The 14104-nt window shown below is 41.3% G+C and overlaps 1 protein-coding gene across 1 annotated transcript in view; it reads left to right on the top strand.

Annotated features, from left to right (window-relative positions):
- Positions 1 to 13076, top strand: part of mei4 (meiosis-specific, MEI4 homolog) — a gene marked incomplete at its 5' end in the record, with an annotated part of 71796 nt that extends 58720 nt beyond the window's left edge. The window contains one exon of the mRNA XM_084030496.1: positions 12684 to 13076. Within this exon, the coding sequence (XP_083886622.1) occupies positions 12684 to 12989 (306 nt within the window). The 3' untranslated portion in view covers positions 12990 to 13076. The remainder of the gene's footprint in view (positions 1 to 12683) is intronic.
- Positions 13077 to 14104: the final 1028 nt, after the last annotated feature.

Genomic DNA, 14104 nt, shown 5'->3' with positions numbered 1-14104 from the left:
CTCCAAATCCTCCTCATGAGTCCTGATCATAATGCTGAGCAAGTTCCCCATATCAAAACTTCAATAATTAACAAATGATTCACCAATCAAACTTCCATTTTGATATCCAGTAGTTGTGGGGAAAAAAATCGATTCTCATATTAATAGTAGGGGTGTGAATCTTTGGCTTCACAGCGATTCGATTAACGATACAGTAGTTGGCGATTCGATTCAAGGATGATTTGTTTTATTTCTTACGATTCGATTCGATTCTGTAAACCACGATTCGATTCAGTAACTTTAACTAAAATTCTATATTTATTAAATGTACATGCAATAATGCGAGTGAGACTATCTGTATTCTTCTGAAAGGTGAAAAAATAACATATTTATTCTATAAAAAAAGTAGTTCTGCATAATATTTTATGGTGAATACAAAAATGTTATTAAACATTGCTCAGTTATTTTGAACATTATTCAACAGACTACATGCTGGCAGCGGAGAGAGTGTCTTAAACGTATTAAAACATTAATCATAAGTAAGAATCACGATTCATCCGATTCAATGCATTTATATTGATTATTGGTGAAGCCAAAACGATTCATTCTATTTATTTATTTGAGCAGATCGATTTAGTAGAATCTATAGGACTGACAATCGATTCATCGATAAATCGAATGAATCGTTACACCTCTAATTAATAGTGATTTTTTTTATACATGGTAGGTTTAAAAAACGCTATTTCTCCCTGGTATTGATATATTTCTATAATTTATTTATTTTTTTAATGGGAGAGCAGACGACAACTTTAAAAGTTGCTTGCTTGTCATCTTGCAGACCGACCAAACAAACCATGACTTTGGACTTTTTACAAATTGTCATCATTATGTTGTTACTTCGGCATCATTTTTATCTGTTTATTGCAGTTCGTTTTTTATTTTGGGGTTCATACCAGGCGATGTGTATCTTGCTTGAATCACAGTGAACACAGCTCAGTTAAATTCACCGAGCACCTCTGGGTGATGTTATGAACTCAGACAGAACGCCGTTTGATTAACTGGGACTTCACAACATCTACAAAGCCTCCTCTCCACCACGGCTAGCATGAGTGACGCAAATAAACACGACTGATCCTGCGGTCTAACTTGCTTGAGTAACGCGAGGTGGTGAGAACATGGCGTTAGGTGCAGCCTTGTTTTTTTATCTTTGAAGTTAAAACCCTTTTCATGAAGTCAACCCCTCCTATCCATCTGTCTTCATTCTTGTGTTTAACCCCCCAGAGAACCTCTCAGTTCCCACTCCTCAGTCTGGCTCCCCCTCCATCAGTGACAAACTCCAGGTCTAATCAAATGGACCATTAAATCCCATTCAGGGTGCAGTGCTTTATAATCTCGAGGCAGCTGATGTTATCTGGGTCATGGTGCTTCAGGCTGCCTTGCTGCATACAGATCCAGGAGTTTCCTCCACACCACAGTCCGGGGGTGCAGTCGAATAGTCTTTTTTGCTTAGGAAGGTTCCTAACTGAAGAAGTGACCCGGAAGTAAACAAGTGGCCGCCATGATAAGAGCTGTTCGGATTCTCTAAATGCAAAGGAAAGGAGCTCCAATGCTTCCTTTCAGAGCTCCTTTAGCATAGGATGCAACGGACCTTCCTATGCGATAGGAAAGGAGATTACGCCGACCCACAATTCTTAGCGAGAGCAACATTTAAAGTTCAGCACACCTTGGCCGTTCATGAAAACAAAGGATATGCCTATTTGCATATTTAACAATTACTCTCATGCAGACATATAGTAATTGGAATAGTGATGATAAATGTGTGGACAGTGATAATAATTTAATGGTATTTTTTTATTTATTTCAATCATGTTCCAAACTTGACAAAAACGAAACTAAAACCACAAATGAAATGTAAATACAGCAAACGGTCAAACAGGAAGGAGGAGCTGCTGGACCTGAAGCCGGTCAGGGAACCAGCTGTTGATAAAACCAACATGTGGAGAAGTGGACGACGTGTTTTTTGTAGTCCATTATTGTAGTTTCTCCAGCACAGACGCACGTCAATCACCGGCGATCATCAGCTGTCAATCATCAGCGGCCGCGATATAATGATGTAGCTTAGTGAAAGTCCGGTCGGATTCTCTGAACCCCGCGGTCGACTTTTCCTAAATCCTTTTGAGTTCTACTTCACTGTTCCTTAACCCCGTGACGTTTTCCCCAGAGGTCGAGGAATAGGAGTTAGGATCTTATTTTTTGACTATTCGACTGCACCCCAGGTCCTTATCCACCTCGGAGTAAGAGGCCTTTCACAGTTCCTAATCCCAGGGTTCCTATGATGATGAGGATAGGATGGTTCTGTTTAAACATTCCTATGAGGAACCAAACTATATATGAAATGTCCAGAAGAATGAATCAGGAAAGAGAGGGAGAGAAAAAGTCCGTGGCCAACACGTCAAAACCATTCCCTCTTTGGGGCTTGTCTTACGTTACCTCTCCATTCCACCTGTTGTCACTTTACTGATTCACAATCACTTGAGCTTCCTAAATGGACACATTGACATCCCTGATGTTTAACTGACTTGGTGTTATACTGGAATGATGAAGTGTTCCCTTTTTTTTAGCAGTGTAGTTTGACAAACCTAAAAGTGATATTAACAAAATGAGAGTGCATGAAGACCAAATAATATGGTTGAAAGCTTGCTAAGGGACTTCACTATATATCATGATGGTGATATTTTGTTAGTAACAAGAGTCTCTAACAGCTTGTTAATGTGCTCTCAGGTTTAGCTGGTATGTTGGTGAATATGTTGAATATATTGTATTCTTACTTATGCGTGTTAGCAGGCGTACATATTCTAACTAAACTAAACACAAAGTACAGGCTGGTGGATGAATGTCATCCGTGTTGCAAGTTGGTCCTGACGGGGTGATTAAAATTCATGGCAATGCGTCCAATATTTGTTGAAATTCTTCAATCTGGAATAAAGCGGTGGACTGACTGGCCGACGTCCATTAAGTCAGGCTGCTTTCTTGGCTAAAGATAAAGACACAAGTATATTATATAGAAATGTGAATTATGTGCAATGAAAACCAAAACTACCCAGCTGTAATAATAAATAACTCCAACCTCCACCTCTTCTGTTAAATAAAGAAAGCTGCATCCAATGAATTTTGAACGTCTCCAAAACAACCGTAGAAACACACCCGTTTTGTGGCTGATTTTACTGCTTGATACAAAAGAAATCTCCCATGATTCTCATGTCCATGACTAATCCAGTATTAGTGATAAATGAGCTTCAGTCGAGGTCGGCCCGTCACAGTTTCATGATGAACTCATATATTTTGACTCTGTGTGGGAGGATTAGATCAGTTCCCCATAGACCGGCTATGTCGCTTCACCCTCTCTGACCGAGGAACGGGGCTCCTGGTCGACTGTCCAGAGTGGGAGGAGCCTGAACCCACCTGACCCATCCAGAAACAGCCTTCCTAGTTAACCGACTTTGTGGGTGTTTCATACCTACAGTATACAACCAGTGAGTTTATCAATACAGTTTTTACTGGAGCCTAAATAGTTTATATATCTAGACTTGTAATTTAGCTCTCTTAAAATAAACATTTAAAACATTTTTAGGTTGACAATGCCTGTATTATCATAATACACAATCATAAATCACAATATATTACAGGAAAAGAAAAATTCCAAGGTCAGCTTTGTTCCACTATCGTTCCTCATCTAGCAGACAAAAGGCATTGTCCATTGTAAAGGATTCATTTTTTCACTCACAAAATGTGCAGTAATCCAAGTGTTTGCTTGAGTTGAAGCATATGAAGGACGTTAACATTTTGACCAAACCGATGCTAAAATACCAACTGGCTCCAGAACAGCAGTGCCAACACAGATGATCGTGTTCACTTCTGAAGAACTGATTCGCAGGGTGTCTAATTAACACATTTTGAAGACACACTTGTAGGGCATTCTGTGTTAAAGGTGCAACCTCCTGCAGATATTCAGCATCCCATTGCCAATCTTCAAAGAACTCGTCTCCATGCTCACCTGGAAAGTCTTTGATGAAATAACCTTCCACTCAGCCTCACCCGAACCCTCAAGGTCACTCAAGGAGACAGATGCTAGTTTATCAGGGTGATTGAAAGGGTTCAGTTAATCCTCTGACTTCCAGCCTGCAGCCGCCGGATCCCCGAGGAACGCTAACGAGCCAACAGACAGCTCAATCAGTCCGTCCTGCTGTTTCACCCTCTCACTTTAATAAGGGACTCACATGCAGACGGGCCCTCCGTCACTACTTCTGCTGTTTTCATCTCCTCGTCTATGTGTTTGGTTCACATCTGTTCCTTGGCTACAGCTACGATATAAACATCGGTAGCTACTGAGGATCTTTGGTTTGGTAGATTGTTCTTAATAATAGAGCCGTCAAAGCTTCAAGGGATTAATCCAGGTCTATTAATCAAAGGTATGGCAGCTGTTATGAAGGATTGGGTGTATCGCGAATAAACACATTCATTTCCTATAAATTATTCACAATAAAAGTACCCCATTACTTTGTTATTTTACAGTTTTTCACCATTGTTAACACACACAAAGCGCAAATTCAGCACAATTTGCACAACCTTCACTTCATGTACCAATCACTCGACCCAATTTGGCACAACTTCACACTCCTTTATCTGCATTAGACTGATGTCAATTACACATCACCTTGTTGTCAAAACACTACACACAATGTTTAGTTGTTGTACACACTTCTCAAGTAAAATCAAGCATCAACCTGCAACACACAAATCTCTAAACATTCAGGCAGGTTGAGCAATTTGAAATCAGGACTGCAGCATAAAAGTGTCTTGAACCTCCGTTTTGTTTGTCTAACAATGGAGAACTTTGAAGAGAGAGACAACCAGAGAAGGAGAGGGGTATGAGTGAGAGGAGGAGGACAAGAAGGAGGAGGGAGAGGAAGAGGAGGACAAGGAGGAGGAAGAGGTGGATAAGAAGGAGGAGCGAGAGGAAGAGGAGGACAAGGAGGAGGAAGAAGAGGAGGACAAGGGGGAGGAAGAGGAGGAGGAAAAGGGGGAGGAAGAGGAGGAGGCCAAACAAAAGGGGGAGGAGGGGCTGTTTTATGTTTGACTATGAAACAAGTAGCCTACACTAAGACAGTTTACAAGAGAGAAATGCCTCCTTCTCCAGGGTCGCTGTCATGATGGTGTGTTCCATTTCTATGCTTGTGTTTTCAATTTTGCATTTCAGTGTGCTGTAAATGCTTAGTTGTGTGTACTCAATGAATGGTATGTGTGTGTGTCATTTGAAAATGTGGCTTTGCGTAACAAGTGACAACACGAGTTCCATTTTGTGAACAATTAACAGATTTGATGGCAAAGAGTCATCTTGCAAAAGGAGTGTCAGGATGTGTGTCAGGTTTGAAGAAAGCCGTTATTGTTTTGATAAACGTGTGAAAGCTTTTATTGTGAAGCTCAAAAACAGGAAATGTCGGGTTTCTTTCAGCAGTAACTTATCACGATTCCTATCCAGCTGAAAGAACACGGAACGATGAAAAAATAAATAAAGAAGATCTCTGAGAGCTCTAATAGAGAAACTAAACTTCAGACCACAGTGTTCCAGTTAGAAGCTACAAAAGTCCTGAGAGCGGAACACAGAGACTTTAAACATCTCAGACATGATGAGTCTCACAGAGGGGAGAAGGGGGCTGTCCTGCCCTGCAGACAGACGGGCAGGGACGCTTATGCAACGGAGTCCCTGTGGCTTTAATGATAGCCGCTCACGTCTGGTGATGATTGCCTGTTAATATAACTTAAAAAAAAGAGAAAAAAACTCAGGCCAGCAGTGAGCCAGGCCAGTGGGAAACTTCCTGGTGTGCAGAAGATGGCACATTGGTGTTCAGACTGGTATATTACATCTACACAGAAAACATTAGCATTAAGGATTTAATATGGAAGATAAACCACTTGAAATCAGAGTATTACACTTTATTATTTGAAAGTGACTTCTTGTCTGGAAAGACTAGATCTTGGACGGCGTTCACATCAGGCTGTAAAAATAAGGTCTGTGTTTAACACGAGCTGAAAAGATTTGAACATATCATTCGATGATATAAAAATATGTCAGCAGCACGAGATTACGTCAGAGCAGCAAGACGCTGCTTTGTTTAGAAAAATTGAGTGGCGCGATTCACGAAGCGAGGGAAGGTACTTGTCCACAGGCAGCGGTGTTTCCCCGCGTCCCATTCAATGGCTGCGTTTCGGATCGCATGCATTTGCGCCGATGCATGCACGAGACTTGAGAGTTTCCGCCGGAACTCGTCATAAACACGTCAAGTTCCCACCACGTCGAGTCGGACACAGGTGCACTTCACGCACTTCACTTTTTTATTTTTTTTTTATTTAAATTTTATTAATAATTATATACATTATATTACATTATATTATCCCGCGAGTTTTTAAAGTCATGTGACATGTCGCAAAGGGAAGTTATCACCAGCTTTTGTGACGTTTTTTTCCCAGAATGCCTGGTTTTGCGAGGCAAATGCATGCGCATGCATGATTCGAAATGCGCCTATTGTCTATGTGAAAAGCCGTGCAATGCATTCTGGTAGCGTCGCGACGAATGTCGAGAGACGGCGCGCAAGTTGGCCGCTCCTCATTTGCATAAAGTTGAAGTTGAATCTACTTTATGCTAATCAGAGGCGCCGGGCTCGACTCACCGCCTCGCAAACGCTCGCGAAAATCTTCTAAACTGAATGTTGTCGATCTAAAATAAAGACAGATTCAGCAACTGCATAGCTTATTTCTCGCTTAAAATGTTTTCAGAAACACCTTTCGGTGAACTATTTTCGTAGAATAAGAGAAAGTTTCCAAACGAGCCGCCATGTACCAACATGGCGGCTGCGTGAACTCCGGAGCAGACAGGACAGCTGTGAAAGCAATCGTCCAATCAGGTGCAGCCATGAAGTGTACGCGTGATTGTATGAAGGAGAGCGCCTGTCAATCATCCTCTAGTGGCAGCCCACCAAGCGTGCAATACTGGGAAGCGGCGCGTCCACTCGCGTTTAAAATCGCCCCTGTGGACACGTACCTGGAGCCAGGAGTCGCAAGGAAAGGAGGCACGGGAGGAAAGAGGTAAAAAACTGATTAACTATCCATCACAAAAGGAAATAATAATGAAAGCTTAGTGCTAGTATAGTTGCGATGCTGATTTGAGATTGAGAAAATCAGGTTGAAGAACGTTATTTCGCTAACTATACATGTAATGTTAGCTAGGTCTGACGTTCGTTCTGTGTAAAGTAGGCTAAGAAAGATAATATTGATTCAACGTCTGTCAAGGAAAACATTGTACTAAAGTTACTTTGAATCTTACAGAAATGAAGAGGAAAGGTAGCATATTTAGTTTTTCTCACCAAAGAGAAAGGAGAGAAAAATAGAAAATGAACTGAGCAAAGGAGAGAGAAAAGAGGTGGAAGGAAAGAGAGAAGAGGTGGAAGGAGAGAGAGAAGACGAATACGAGATGGAAGGAGAGAGAGAAGGGCAACAGAAAGGTGACAGAGATAGAATACAAGGCCAAGGCGACCAGGGACAGGAGGAGGTGGGAGAACACCACAGCGGTCAAGATATGGAGGAGGGAGAGCATAAATGTAATGTAAATGGCAGCCTGTGCCCTTATGTAGTGTGTACATACTATTTCTCATCAAACTGTGATAACTGTGAGTAAATTCAGTACACGTCTGCCATATGTTGCCACCCCTCAAAAATTCCTGCCCCCCTCTCGCCACCCCATACATATTTTTCTAGATCCGCCCCTGTCCACAGATGATCCATCACAGCTCCTTGTAGACTTCCATTCCAGGTATCGATTTCCTCTCTCCATCGAGTCCTGCTTCATAAACACTGTGTTGACAGGTTGCAGATGGAAGTCTCTGGCTCCCTCTCACCAACCTCCTGAATGCTGTTCAACTCATGGTACGGTGTTAAAAGGGGTCATGATTGGCCACATATGAAAGTCAATAGTGTGAGTTTGTGCAGGTTTCTGCATCATTGCACCATACCATGCTACTACCATACTATTCTATTTGATAGATATATATCTATCTATCAAATAGAATGATATACCACCACGGCAGCACCGTGATCATTGAGCCTAATAAGCATCTATCAGTTATCAGCAGCTGCAGTATGAAGCTAAACAGACAGTCTAGTGAGTCTCCTCCACATCACTTCATGTAGCTGGGATGTTGTCAGCTATGTGTCTGCTGATAGAATCTGTCAGGCTTTCACTGACGTACCACAGCCTGATGTAATGTTATGTAACAAGTGTTGGTGGAGAGACAGAGAGTGTGTGAGACACGGAGTATGTAACATTACAGTGTGACTGCAGCAATGCATTGTGGTTACCGCTTATTTGTTGCTACATCTCCTCAAGACTCTTCAGGAGACTCGAGCTAAGTTGTCTCGTTGTCAGACAGCTGATCATTTAAGTGAAGGGAGTTAGCCCCGAACTAGCTGTCCGACTCAGGAACACTTAAGGTGGACTGACCTTGAAGGTGGACCAGCAGTATTCTCCTTCAAGTGAAAAGCTGCTTCTTTGAGCTTTTTATTTTTAATATTTCTTTTAATTGAACAGTTAATTATTAACATTGCGACGCTACTGCAAACTCTGCTCTGTTAGTATCAGGAATACATTAACAACATATTAAAATGTAACAACAGCATCATGTTGTATTATTAATTAGTTGCAGTCAAAAAGTGAGGATTATCTGATGAAAATAAAACAGGTTTTCAATGTTATTGTTACAACTGTAATTGTATTAATTAGTATGTTTAATATGTACACTATGGTGTACAAAGACATAGAGGTCTGAACCAAGTTGGAAAACTTAATTACTCCTTTCAACGGGCAAAGGCAGCACAGACCAGGTCCACTCCTTCTATTCTTCTTTCACAATAAAAAGCCTGTGACATACAATGTACTGTGTACATGTTTACCAGAGGAAACTCAAATTCACTCAGAGCATTTCACTAAAAGGAAACTCAATAAAATAGCTTACAGTAGTTCAGACTACTCAACAGGTTACATCAGACAGATGCTGTTCTGGATCAACAGGATCCTGGGCTCTCTGCCTCCATGAATCTAAACTTGTTATTGAAAAAGTGCTGCAACTGTTTCAAATTCAATTTGCTGCCAGTAGGTTTTGCTGCTTAATATTCGCAGGAGAGTGTTTTTCATTTCCGCACCATATATTCATCAAGCCTCCGGTCTGTAAAGGCTATAATAAAACATTATTGGAGGAAAGCCTTATTTCCTGTGGTCAGAATGTATTTTGAGTCATTATGTTTATTGGCAGTTCTGTCCTCTGAGCACTCAAACACTTACTGTAAATGTCCAGATCAGTGGCTTTAGATGATGTTTGTCCTTGAAGGAGCAAACTATGTTTTCAGGAACATCAGGGACATGTTGCTGTCCAACTTGTTGTGATTGTCTACCAGTTTAAACGTGTGTTCACACCAAAGGCAAAGCTTATTTTCCACGCATACTAAGTCAGTGCAAAGATGCAAATACACACAAGATGAAATATTTAAACTGTTGTCACTGAATCAGAAATGGAGACTAAACATAGTGTCTGTGGTCTCCCAGAGCTCGACGATGGAACCTCACATTAGTAGGCCGAAACTAAACCCTGTAGAGAAACCAGAGGGTGTCTATGGTCCAAATAACAAGGGCACTGCTGTATTTATCTCTAGATGACGTTATTTTAGGTGTTGATGTTGCAGCTACAGTGTTAGATCGATCCAAACTCCATTCAGAAACAAGCATTTTAAAAGTTATTTGCTTTTTATTTTTTACACTATTTTTTGGCTTTTCAGACTCAAAATTTAAAGTTGCCTTTTTCAGTATTGACCAACATTTCTAGATTGAAACAAACCACTGTTTAATAGGAAGAATGATAAATTATATAATAATGAATATTAATATGAATGGTAGCTGGAGATCAGTGTGGTGCTGATGAGACCTGAAAACTGAAAACGTTTCTGTTTTAAAACTCTGCATATTAAATAACAGCAAAGCCTGCAAACAGGAGACACGCTGCTTAGTCAGTTAAGACTGAAACCATGTTTCAAATAAATCACGACATTCTCAGTGAACTAAATCCTTTAATTCCTCCACTAGCAGCTTCATCTCCTTTCATGTTTTTGTGAGTTTCTTGGTTATTAAACGGATCATCCAGCAGCAGTAGTGGAGCGTTCACAGGAGGACCAGAAATCATTTCACTGTGCTGAGCTCCAGGGAGATGTGCATGACTCGTCAGAGATCACATGATCTTTTTGTAGACGATGGTCTAGACGTCTGGACCACGACAGTTAAGTTTATGCCTGTAAAACTAAAAGTTGAATTCAAAAGCTGAAGGAAACTGCAGATTTGTCTGTGCATTCACATTCACCGTCCTTATTTACTCCTTTCATCCTTTATTACTATTAAAATATAGATTTGCTATTTTGCATCCCTAACGAACATGTTTACACCTCTCTCTTTCTCTCTCCATATTTATTTATTCCTCTTTTATTAGGCATATGCATTCCTGTTTGCATTAGACTTTATTCATTTCGCAATAACTGTCCACCACAAATATATGATTATGTCCTCCATTCTCGTTATCTTTTTATACGTTTTTAATGAGCATTGTTTGTGGGAACCTGGGATCTGATTTTTTCATTACCATTGAGTGCTTCTCTGTAATTGTTGTGCATGTGACAATTAATAACCTGAACCTTTATAACACAACCTGTCCAACCATTGAAACGCTGCTTTAGTACCGAGGACTGAGCTTTTCTACCATTTAGAAGTTGGAAGTTCATGAGGAGGGAGTGTGAGTGATGAGCAACCCATACAGTAAAACACTGAGCCTGTGAAAGGTTTGTTGATGACATGTTTTACCATTCAGAGCACAGGAGCTGTATTCAGAGGCAATATTTTTGATCGTAGGTGAATTATTATTTTGAAAAAAAAATGGGAGTAATATGTGGAAGTTGACTGTTTGTTTTGTTGTGTTACTTTTTCTATGTACTGTTGTGTATTGAAGGCTTGTGGACCATATATTTGGTTTTGTAGCGGCAGAACGTGAGTTTTGAAGCAGGGAAAAGGGTGAAAAGGTGCAGTTGTAGCTCTCTGGTGGTCAAAGTGATGTATGTGTGTGTTTAAGGGGTGACAGTGTTTTTGTCACATTCTGTCAACTCTGTGAAAGCTTAGCCTGGAGGGATACCTGACAGCCATCTGGCTCCTCTCCTCCTCTGCAGCATCACACACACACACACACACACATTTGAGAAGAAGCACTTTGGCTTCTGTTTATTTCAATAATTAACGTTGTCTTTGGAGTGTTGTGTGTATTCTATTCCTTGCCGTCTTTCTGAAAACAACCACACTACCACAAGCAAGTATCAACAGCGGTCGTTTATCCTGGAGGATTTACCGCTTTTCAGCTCCATCATTCACATTTTCCTGTTTTCTTCCTCCTGGTTTCTGACCGCTTGATCACTCTGCTCAGCATGTTACATTAAATTCATAACGTCAGAAGAAAGAGACGATGGGCCGCCATTACGGACGCAGATACGGGTGGTGTAATAAAGAATTCAACAGAAGGTGTGTGTGCCGGTTGAGCTCCAGGAAACTCTGGCATATCCAACGCTTGAGAGTTCAAAGAAGATTGTAATGGCAGCAAGCCAAGATGCTGTTAGCCAACACTGGAAATGAGGGACGATGATGCCCAGGTGAAGAGACCTTTTATGTTGGGTTAGCCCAGGGCACTGCAGAATCAGCAGATAGCCAGAGACCAACATAGACAAGGCTCCGTAAAAGATTTCAAGAAATCTGCCTTGGAGATGCTGCAGAACTGGTTATATGTTGGAAATATAGTCATCAAACGCCATTAAATACCCTAAAAAAGTTCTAATCTGCAAAATGATTTAGTCCAGACGCCTGGGTTCTTCTACTCTTCTAACGACCGCTACAACAAAACACATTGAAGAGAACAGAACACAAAATAATGAATGAAATACATTTTGCTGAAGGTTTGGATGGTAAACAGAAAGTAGTTATCTGGTCTGGGAGTTGTCCATGTCCAAGTCTTACAACTTCAACCCGTTCACGGTGAGTTTTCACTTCATGAAAGTTAATTGGTCCTAAAAATGTCTCATTCAGAGTTTGGATGTAATCAGCTCCACCCTGTCGTGTCACTTCTGGCTGCAAAAGAATACCTGACAGGAGGCTTCCAAACAGCAGTGGGGGATGACAATGACGGACATCTAGTTCTTATATGTACATGATGCACGGGCAGGCAGGCTCATAGCAGGCCGTGACAGCCAGAGAGCCAGGATTCAAACAGCTTTATATCTCTATTAAATGTATATATATTAGATCGCATGCTGATCAACCTGCCACCAAACAGCTTCAGTGTCCAGTGTCGGAGCGATGATCATCCATCCTGTTTTTAAAACCTTAAAACAAATCACGCTTATCAAATAATCAAAATGTCTCTTGAGCTCACTTTAAATGCGCTTCACCTCCCAGACACAAAAATCAGTTTCTAGATGCAACGTTATACATCTTCATCGCATTCATAAAATCCCATCACAGCGTGTTGTATCTTATCAATGACGCAGCACTGATATTGATGTTGCTTCTATTTCAGGACCAGGAGAGCTCAGGTCTGGACAAGTTCCCCGTGGACCAGTATCAGAACTCGTGCTACCTGTTCCGGATTGTGGAGGAGCTCCTGCAGAAATCAAAGGTACCTTGCAGGGTGGAGGTGGAGTCGGATGAGACGGGCTTCCTCAGACACTTGGAACAGCGTGTCTTTCTGTCGTCGGACGAGTTCCCCTTGTTTTCCATCTGCATGTGGAGGTTAGGACGTCTCCTCACCTCCCCGGACAGATCAGACCCCACCACTCATAACACCACAAGGGCTGAAAGGTTGAGGGATTCTGTCTCTCCCTGATTGGTGTAGGTCAGTCGGTAAATTAAACAGAACCAAATGTGTTTAATGAGGATTTTAATGGTTTTACAAGTTTAGTGGAATTCATGTTTCCAGTCGCTGCCAAAACATGTGGGAAATGTTTTCACTTTGCAAATGTCTTTATGTGATATGAATTGTATAAGATATGAGGATTTAAGATATGAAATGCATAACTGCGCAACTCTCACAACTGGTTGTAAGTTGTTTACCGATTCATTCCGTCATTAAATTGAATCTGTAAGTGAGTCATAACAAATGTTCTTTTTTCACAGCCGGCAAAATCATTTCACAAAAGTTGTATCCCTGCAGTGATGAGTTGGATGTTGAAGTGCTGCGTTTAATTGAGTAATGTTCCTGAAGCTGTCCCTGCTAGTCATGCTAATGATTCTCATTAAGTCCTAATAGTGTACAACACTAATCCTCCTTGAAGTGCTCTTTGTAATGGAAGAGTAAGGCTCTTTACATTATGATCCCCACTAAGGATGTTCGAGGCTCTGCTGTTGAGTCTGCTGGGGTTCAGTGCTCTTTACAGATTTCATTTCCAGCTCATGGACATTGGAAAAGTGTTAAAACTTTACGGAAGGATGTGATGTAACAGGGTCACCTTTTTGAGACTGTGTGCTACCTGAAGGGTAGAGAGCACAGACTGTAGATAAGACGTTGACGTAGCCATGGTGACGTCAGCCTGTCGTTTGTGGACTAAGGGTTTGAAGCCTCAATTTCGGCATTTTGGCCGTCGTCATCTTGGATTTTTTGCATCCAGTGAAGGAAGTGACCATAGTTTGACTACGGAGGAACGACGGGTGGATCTGACGAACACAAACGGCAGAGCGGCCCCCCGAGCAGCAACCTGACTGGATCTGGATCCATCTGGATTCTGGTTTGAAGCTGCTAACAAAGTAAGCTTCATAATTCAAGGTCAACTTTACAGCTAAGTGTTAAAGTCATCTTAGTAGCCATTGGTAGAGTGGTAGTGACAGTAGCAAGCCTGTGGTAATGACCTGTCAATCACCAGGAAGCCCCGCCCCTAAAGCATCCCCTACTTTATGGTCTGTTTGACTCTAAATGGACCATAATGTACTAAAAGAACATCGGAT

The sequence above is a fragment of the Eutrigla gurnardus genome, assembly GCF_963514095.1.
Source record: "Eutrigla gurnardus genome assembly, chromosome: 16".
NCBI classification, from domain to species: domain Eukaryota; kingdom Metazoa; phylum Chordata; class Actinopteri; order Perciformes; family Triglidae; genus Eutrigla; species Eutrigla gurnardus.
The sequence above is the reverse complement of the archived record's forward strand: the minus strand, read 5'-3'. Positions and strand labels throughout refer to the sequence as shown.